The following is a 9,637-nucleotide window of genomic DNA, read 5'->3' on the forward strand; positions in this document are numbered from 1 at the left end:
TGTCTATATCTCCACAATGTATCAGACTAAGCACAGAAAAACAGATAGACGGGGGATAGATGTGTACATAAGAGATCTCATGCGTTAACATACGTTCCCTTTTCAACAACAGAGTAGAAAAATGGGCTCATACTGTACAGATCTTTTCATTCTTTTTGCTTTATAGTATTGATGGCAAGTCAATACTAGACATTATAAAATAGTGATTTTTTTTTTCAATAAATAAATGTTGCAAATAATAGTATCAAAACCCTGTTAAGCAGTAGCGATGTCAAGCAGCTGGGGATCAAACCCATGAAGTGAGTTCTGGTCTCCGTCAGCACTGGCCTGCACAGTGATTTTAATGTGTCTGATCTGCAGGACTGCACAGCAGTGAAAGATGGTTTTAAACCACCGTCCAATGGAATGGGGAAAGGGACTATTCACATTAGTTGGGAAGAGACAGAAGAAGATATGAGATTCACAAGCCTTATAGCAGCCCATTTTAGAGCTGTCTGTAATGATATATAGAGCCAGAAAGTACGACTCACAAAATTGGGGCCTTAAATAACAAGACGATGACATGAATCATTGTGTCAGAGAAGGCTGAACTGGCTCTTTTTTGAAGGTGTAACATTTGGGGAACTTTTTCAGGACGCCCCCTTCAGGATAAGCACACAGGCATGAAGTGACGTTCTCAATGAAGCCTAAATGAAACACAGTGGCAAAGTGCCACTTAAACATACTTGCACAAACACAAATGTTCTGTACAATACATGAAATATCTTTATACATTTCGAAGACTGGCCGAAGTCCTGTGGGGATGGACAACGGCTAAAGAGTTCTCCATGAATAAACAATCATTCTGTACTAAAACGATATTCACACTATAAAACCCACCACCTTAGTCCTTCTGTCATTGCATCCTTGAACATTCAGGAATAACTTTCCATTATAAAGACAATAATTAGCCAATAAACAGTCACAGTCTGTACATAATCCATCTATTCAGTCATACTGAATTCAACTAGAACCAGAAGGTCAAGTTCTGCTTATTCTCAGAAAAGCGCCTGCACTTCATGTACACGGCTATGCTTATGGTGGGTCTCCTGCTGCAAACCCAGTGTTCAAGGTCCAAAAATATTTACCCAAGGTCTTTCGGGTAATAAATCTTCATGTGCACACTGTATGGATAAACCAAATGCCTCGAGGCCTCTGTTTGGAGGCATCTGTACACCTTCACAAATTAGGAACGACTAGAAAGATTAATAGTTTGAAAGTTCAGGGAGACCAAAGGTCATGTGCTGTTTGTACAAGTTGTCTACTAAGGTACTGACATGTTTCCATACAACCCAGCATTCGTACATAAGCACCTTTGAGGAAAAGTCCAAAAACGGTTACGGGAGCTGTCAGAGTCACATCGGCAGTAATATTCATCCCTAGTAATGATTGTTCCCTCTAAAGGTGTATTTGGAAAATTGTGCTCTTTAACCATTTGATATAAACCAGGCGTCTTCAAGTTTGTCAAGAGAACCTTTTGGTTTCGTAAGACATACTCATTGGCCTAGGGTGAACAATGAATGTAGTGCAGAAGCTGGTGGAAATGCTGTGGACCTGTGATGTTACTGGTGATTTCCCTGAACCCTGACCTCTTCGTAACCTGTGTGTGATGGTTGCCACCTCTGATGGAGGGTAACCAATGCACCTGAAAAAGCATGAGGTGTAGCTGCTTCTCTGAACCTGAAGGAGGACTTTGTTCACAAAGCTAGACCTAGGAGGTCAATACAAAGTCTTGTAAACTTTAAGGTCTGTCGCATCCATGTGTCTCGAGTGTTTGAGTTGGGACAGAACTGGCACTTTTTACCCAACCCAGTCAACAACAACCACATGTGGAGCGACCAGCACCAGGGTTTAAAACTAAAATATGGCCCACAGTGTAGACTACAGCACACAGTTGAGATGTTTGCACAGCCCTCAGATAGCGTTGATGAGTTGCGATCAAAGCGACGTGATGAGATCTTCCAAATGGCGTGATGTTTGGGACACTGCAAATGGGATTCAAAATAGCCATGCCCCCTTTTGTCTGCCCAAAGATGAATTTATGTTTTCAAAGTTCGGCTTGGTAGTCTTTGGGGGCTTTATGTTATTTGTTCCCAGTTGGCCATTAGTTGGAGAGATGGCGTGGAACAATTTTCCAAGGAACCTTTCATTCAAAGAAGTGAAGAAAGAAACAAGAACAAACTGGGATGCCCTACTCTCCTGAGTCCAGAGTATGGCTCTGTTTAGAGGACTCCACCCCTATGTGAAGAGCAAAACATAAAAAGTGCCATCGGGCCTAAGGAGTGGGGTTTAACTGAGGTTTAACTCAGGAAGACCACAAACTTTAGGGCGATGATTTCTTTCTGGGACTCTTGGTCTTCACTGTTAGGGTGGGTGAGGTATTTGTGTGGAGCCAAGCGTTCTGCCAGTCTGGTCGACCATCACAAACACTCCTCCGCCAGCGCAATAATTCCTGCAGAGTGGCCCGCTGATCCCCACATACACGTGACCTCTGGAGCACCTGAGAAAATGAGAGAAAGGTCATTTTTAGCATGGTGCATAATGGATGTATCCTAAGCAGTGGTAGACAACCCTGCTTCTAAAGAGCTTCCTTTCTGCACACTTCAGGTCCAACCCTGCTCCAAAACACATGGCCGTTTTTTTTCCAAGTAAATCTGAGCACCATGATTGGCTGGTTCAGGTGTGTTTGATTAGGGTTGGACTCTGCAGGATGGTAGTCCTCCAGAAGCAGGGTTGGCTACCCCTGATCTACGGTACTTACCGACAATTAATAGAATACCAGTGATCCAAATTACAATTCCAATATAATTCAGATCATAACAGTACAATAACACTGGAGCTTAATGAGGTAATGCACAAAGCATCAGGAAATGAAATTTGTCCAGCATTTATGGAGCGGTGGTATGAGCGAAGGTATTGGTTCATTTAAGACATATAAGAGTGCCCATGATAAAATCATCAAATCATCTGGGACATTCAGTTCTTTAACAATCCATTGACAGAATATACAGTGATCAAGGCTTTGCAATTCAAATGACATGAAATCTCTGGAGTTTTCCCAACAAGAAATGGCCCCACATTATAGGTTAGCATTCAAATCCATCTCAAATGATCAAATGATTTCAGAAGCAAATAGATGTATTTTCAGATACTATTTCATATAATTTTAATAATAGTTCATTTCCTTACAACACTGTTTTATAACTGTTTTAACTGTTTTTTTCTTGTTTAAAATGTAAAATTTGGAAGTATGACAAGAAAATTAAACTTTAAAAATTCAATTAAGAAAGTATGATGAAAGGAAAGAAAGAAAGAAAGAAAGAAAGGAGTCCAAATCACAGTATCTAACTGAAATTAAAATGAAAAATATATATATTTTAATTAGTCAACTTTTTTTTAACTTAGCTGGTTCCCAATGAAACATTTCTCATTTTCATTTCAACTAAAATTTAAATTTAAAAAAATCTAAAAACTATATAGACATACAAAAATAAAAATAAAATAAAATAAATACTAAAAATATAAAATAATAATACTGCACTTCGCTAATCCCCTCATTTCATAACTATGGGAATGTACCATGTTTGCAAAGGCTTAAGGAACTGTCCAGTAGTAAATCACACTAGAACTGCTCGAGCCTTGAGGATTAAATCTGATTATTGCAGTTAATCTATCTGTTTTCTGCATGAGGAGAGCGTTTAGGAAGATAAGGTGGCTGAACATACAGTAGAGTGTGTTGTTAGTCTATCTAGAATGACGCAACGGGATGCCCTGGCCTATTTCACCGCTCTGGTCGGCTCTGAGAGGGAACTCATCCGGAAACATGGTGAGAGTGTAGTGGTGATGTTACAGTACAGCAGAAGCGTATTCTAGTAACCCAGGCCATCTACAGAGACGCTCACACCCACGCACTGCTCGAAAGTTCTGATCCATAATTTACACCTCTCACTTCTGACATAACTACGCTAGCAAAGCAGAAACACAAAGATGGCACACAGTCTACTAAACCGAACAAATCGTGTACACTCATTAAGACCCAGCACGACATCTGTGTCAATCACTGCATTCACACCTGTAATGCTATCTGGACGGAGCACAAAGACACACACAAAGCACCTGGATCACATGCAGCTATTCATATTCAAGCACAAAAACCATTACGTTTAACCTTGCATTATTTATGGGCTTCATCAAAGGGCACACATGCACGCTTAGAGATGCGGATACAGACAGGTGGGCTACATGACTACTTATACTCTAAATTTAGCCCAGCCTCACAAACCATCGGGGACATCCAGTTCTTTGACAATCAACTGACAGAATATTCAGCGATTCGGGTTTTGCAATTCAGATAAGATGGGGTCTCTGGAGGTTTCCAAACAAGAAACGGCTCCCATTACAGTTAGTGTTCAGATCCATCTAAAGCACCCGGATAAGTGCCTACTATACATTAAAAAAAATCTGCCAGTAAAAATCCTTTAAAAAATTCAAATGATTTCAGAAGCAAATATATAGACACACTGTATTTTCAGAGAATATATCTTGAATTAAGATCATTTTCTTTCTGCATTTTTTTTTATTGTTTTAAGCATAATATTTGTCAGTATGATCAGAAAGATAAACTTCAACATATATTCTCAAAAGCAAGACTTTTTATCAAACACAAATTTGTTTTAAGGGTGTTTAGATATTTTTTTACTATCTTTATTTTACCTTTGAAATTTGTATCTTGTTTGATTATCTTTTTTGCCAATATGGTTTAAAAAAAAGAATAAAAACAAAAAACTGGAAAACAAAATCAAGATATATTTATAAAGTCAAGATATATTTTCGGAAAAATAAATAAATATAGTTACTCTATCTTTGGTATTTTTAAGCATAACATTGCCAGTATATAAAGAAAGAAAAAGAAAGAAAGAAAGAAAGAAAGTCTCGTTTCATCTTACACAATTGTTTTTAAATATATTAAATATTTTTACTTACTCTACCTTTAGATTTTTTTTGGTTTTAAGCATAAGTAAAGCAAACAAATAAATAAAAATCATTAAAAAAATCAATCTGAAAACAAGTTATGACATTTTAATGATATTTTTACTGCAAAACAAGGCCAAAATACTGATTAAGTTTCCCCCCCCCCTTGTACAGCTCTCATTTCAACTGAATGCAAAGTAAAAATCCTAAAACAACACACTAACAGCATGTGCCAAACCGAAGGGATGTCACAGCCAAACCAAAGGGCTGTAATTTTGAAAGTGCGCATGTAAATAAGGGCAGCTGGTCAGTAGGTTCAGAAGAAGGTGAGGGCACATGGAAATATCCTGTCCCTGGGGAGAGGGGCAGCCCGTGGCCTGACATTCAGCCCGGCTCACCTCTTCATGAGATATAGGGCTGGAACTCAATACGGGTCATGGCTGAATGTCAGTGTAGTGAAAGGTCAGCGGGGACACGTGAGGCTCATCACGGTCTTATCATCCATGAGGCGTCTGCACTGCATTAGCCCCCGCAACTACCAAAGCAATCTTGATACAAAGGGCAAAGGCCAGGGAATCATTATTAACACGCATATTATAGGATTTTCACTCTTCTGGGTGTATTCGGCTGAACATATAACTTGCTCTCTCCACCCCTAATGTTCTCTCTATTGCCCTTTATATGAGAGAATATGTCTGCTATGTCTTATCTGTGCTGTATACCGCAACACTGGATACTATTCATATTAAGGTGGCAGTGATGACAACTGATAAAATGGCTTTTCATGGGTTATATGCTTTTCAGCGTTTCTCAAAATGCCTTTAGGGTCTACTACAGAAAGCAGTGGCTTTCAACTGGTGGGTCTCAAACTAAAAATGTGTCACATGTCTTTTCTAATAAGATCATGAAGCAAACAATCAAATGTAACTCACCATTTAACAACTTGAGATGGTGAAATAAACAGGCTTATTAACTTTTAAAAAGAAGGAAAAAATGTGTCCAATCAAATTTCCAATGTAATGTTATTGTCGGCCACAGTGCACTTGGTTGTGTGAACTACTGACTGCTGAGAGCATGCAATTGTAGACATTCAAGAAACAAAAACTGTCAATCGTCCTATTCAGCATGATAACAATTTTGAATATTGGTCTATGTAGTTCACTGTAAAATTAGTAAATGTCAATGTTTGATTTTAAAGACATTTTTACTTCCATATGATAAAAACTTAAAGGCCACTAGATGTCCAGCATAAAATCTGGGTCGTGAAACAAAACCACTGTGATGTACATAGACACATTTTCAGAGAATATACAAGCTTATGTCAGGTATAAAGGTCTCTGTAATGGGGAGTATATACAGGCTGTGGTCTATAGAGAGATATGTGTTACTCTCTGTCCAGGCCGTACAGATGTGCAGTTGGATTCTCCATCGGTGGTTTTATCATTCTACCTTTAAGACGATTAGAAAGCTCTCCTCCTCCCTTATCCTGTCCCGCCCCTCTACAAGTACCGAAATAGTCAGTAATAGGTCAGAATTATTGGCACCCTTGGTGAAATAATAATAAGAAAATGCTCTCATCCAAAAACAATCCCCAGCATATTCTGTTGTCAGACACGACTGAAACTTCAAATGGGACTGGCTTCTATGGTCAGATGTAACTAAAAAATTAGCTTCTTAGCAACAAACACTCAAGATGGGTTTGGTGCACACAGGGATAAAAAGTACCCCATGTGTACAATGAAATATACTGCTGTATTTGTAATGCTGTGGGCCTATATTTCTGCTGGAGGTCCTGGACATCTTGTTTAGATACATGGCATCTTTGATTCTATCAAATACCAACAGATAAAAAATCAAAAAGTGACTGACTCTGTTAGAAATCTTATAATGGGCCATGTTTGGATCTTCCAACCGGACAATAATCCAAAAACAAACCTTAAAGGGGTCATATGATGCTATTTTAAAGATCATTATTTTGTGTATTTGGTGTAACAGAATATGTTGACATGCTTTTGTAGCGTCTGCATAGAAGCATGCATGATCTTTGGGTTTTATGGCTTAAGAGACCCTTTTAGCCTCTGACATTTGCCAGATCTTCTTTATGCACCAAGAGCTTGTAACCCTCCAAAGAGATTGAAAACTTGAAATCGCATCATACGACCCCTTTAAAAACAACACAAAAATGGGTCACTGGGCACAAAACCAAGCTTCTTCTATGGCCATTCCAGTTCCCTGACCTGAACCCTATAGAAAATGAGTGTGGTGTACAGAAGAGGAGAAGCACCATCATGGCGCTGGGAATCTGAAGGGTCTGGAGAGATTCTGGATGAAGGAATTGTCTCCGATCTCTTGTCAGGTGTTCTCTAACCTCATCAGGCATTATAGGAGAAAACTCACAGCTGTTATTATGCCAAATGGAGGTTTCAAAAGCACTGAATAAAAGGGTGCCGTTAATTGTGTCCAGTGTGTATTGGAGAAAAACATAAATCTAAAGGTTAGATTTATGTGAATTTTTTAAATAAAAGATCAAAATGATTAACAACGCAGATTTATTTTCACAGCCTTCTTTGATCATATTTACCAAGGGTGCCTCCGGGTGTGTGTTCACAGTGTGTGTGTGTGTTCACTGCTGTGTTTGTGTGCACTTAGGATGGGATAAATGCAGAGCACTAATTCCTAGTATGGGTCACCATACTTGGCCACATGTCACGTCACACATATATATATATATATATATAGAGAGAGAGAGAGAGAGAATGTTAAAGTTATGGTATCAGATACTCCATGTTACTTGCAAGAATATCATGGTACTAACATGGTCAGTGTCCAAAACACAATTCCATACCATACCAGTATTGAGGTTTCATGTCCAAAGATGGTATATGGCTGCAAAATAGTAACAAAAAGCACCCAGACTAAGGACTTTTTTCTGTCTTTTCTGACAAATGATATTAAATGGAGCTGAGTGCACTAAAGTCTTACTGATGTCTGACTGCATTATAAGAGTTTCATGCACATTTAGGCCTGTTTATTCATCATATTTTTACTGTCTTAACTATCAAAGATACTGCCAGTTCTTCTCAAACTGTTTTGGCTTCCATCATTTTGCTTCTCTTCTTCAAACTGTTGTGGTGTTTAATTCATAAAGGAACATCATAAGCCAGACTGGAAATACAGCTGTTGAAACTCTCTGAGGAACCCAGAGCCATCTCATTATGCCTTCATTTTCAAAGCTGATGGAAATCCTTGGTCTGAAAGTCTTCCATTGAATCAACTAGCAAACTGTGTTCATTGAAGATTAGCCTAACCACAAGCAATGGACCAATCGGCCGAGTGCTGCGGTTCAACTGGTAAGCAGAAGCAGTGAATGGAGCAGTATTGGGAGATGGTCGTGTGCACAGCTAGTCTGCTCTGATCTGAATACAACCACTGAAAGAAGATAACACAGACCTTCATCAGACAGTTTTTTTTGATCGGACGCCACAGAACCTGATTGTACGCACTCACAAAAGATGCAGAATGAATGTACTTGAAAGGACGTAGCCTCAATGTGTTTATATTCAAAACGAGGCTTGGAAGTCGTCCTACAAAATAAATCAATGTTCATGTAATGTCTCATGGAGGATGGTCACCCTGCACATGGTAAGGAAACAGATTTAAAAAAAAATTCTGTTGATATCAGATTAAAGCTATTTTCATATGTACTTCAGCATCTTCTGAGAAACTCCTTAAGCGTGTCTTAGGCAATGTCACGCTCTCACGAATAAACATGAACATACGATCCCTATGCTTGGTGCATCAAGATTTAATTCCTATGAGTGCAGCAGGACAGATAATTACAAAGACTAGACTCATGGTTAACCATAATCCACTAACTAACGCTCCTCGGCCGTTTCTCTTCACGTTCCTGAAAAGCCTTCCGACCATCTGAGGACATCAAAAAGCTGTGAAAGGCATATCAAACCAGGTTGAGAGAGGACAAACCTAGAGAATCCTGATAATCGCGTACAGGAAAATCCTATAGGATTATTATAATAATAGCTTACAGGAAGTTAAAGGACATCTGAGGTAAGGTGGCGCTCAAGGATAACAGTGAATGCTTCATGATACTAACCACCACACAAATGGTCTTTTATATATATATATATATATATATATATATACAACAGTTCGTTCTGGTTCTCAAATCTGATTGGTTGTGGACCATGAGATATTGTACTGGTATCGCTACAGGAACGCCCTTTCACAATTTTGCACGCACAAATGCATCAGAGTGTGCTGTATATCATTTCATAATAAGTGCGAAAGAAACTACGAGCATGCAATGTTGTAGTTATGTCATCAGTTAAGTCATTAAGTTACCAAAAAGGCAATTAAAGCTGCCTTAAAACTGTGGGTTTTATTAGGTACTCCGTTGTTTCTTGTTTAATTACACACGTTCCATCGAACTGTTGTAAAAACGCAATATCACTCTCGTACTCAAGCGATACCGGCTCTATATCATAAAAAAAACATTATTTTCCACATAATGTGCATTATTGTTTCTCCTATATGCCCCGCCTTTTTGAAACGCGTTGATTTTTACAAAGCTCATCGGTCTGAAAAAGCGAGGTGTGCTCTGATTGGC

The 9,637-nt window shown here is 38.8% G+C and overlaps 1 protein-coding gene across 3 annotated transcripts in view; it reads right to left on the bottom strand.

Moving 5' to 3' along the window:
• Nucleotides 1–949: 949 nt before the first annotated feature.
• Nucleotides 950–9,637, bottom strand: part of LOC107702933 (unconventional myosin-XVI-like) — a 99,816-nt gene continuing 91,128 nt past the window's right edge. For 2 of the 3 annotated variants that reach the window (XM_016505392.1, XM_016505384.1), the window contains exon 28: nt 950–2,539. In XM_016505392.1, the coding sequence (XP_016360878.1) occupies nt 2,363–2,539 (177 nt within the window). In that variant the 3' untranslated portion in view covers nt 950–2,362. The remainder of the gene's footprint in view (nt 2,540–9,637) is intronic. The other variant, XM_016505402.1, reaches the window with a different exon arrangement.

Source organism: Sinocyclocheilus anshuiensis, unplaced genomic scaffold, assembly GCF_001515605.1.
Source record: "Sinocyclocheilus anshuiensis isolate Anshui unplaced genomic scaffold, SAMN03320099.WGS_v1.1 scaffold1094, whole genome shotgun sequence".
Lineage (NCBI taxonomy): Eukaryota > Metazoa > Chordata > Actinopteri > Cypriniformes > Cyprinidae > Sinocyclocheilus > Sinocyclocheilus anshuiensis.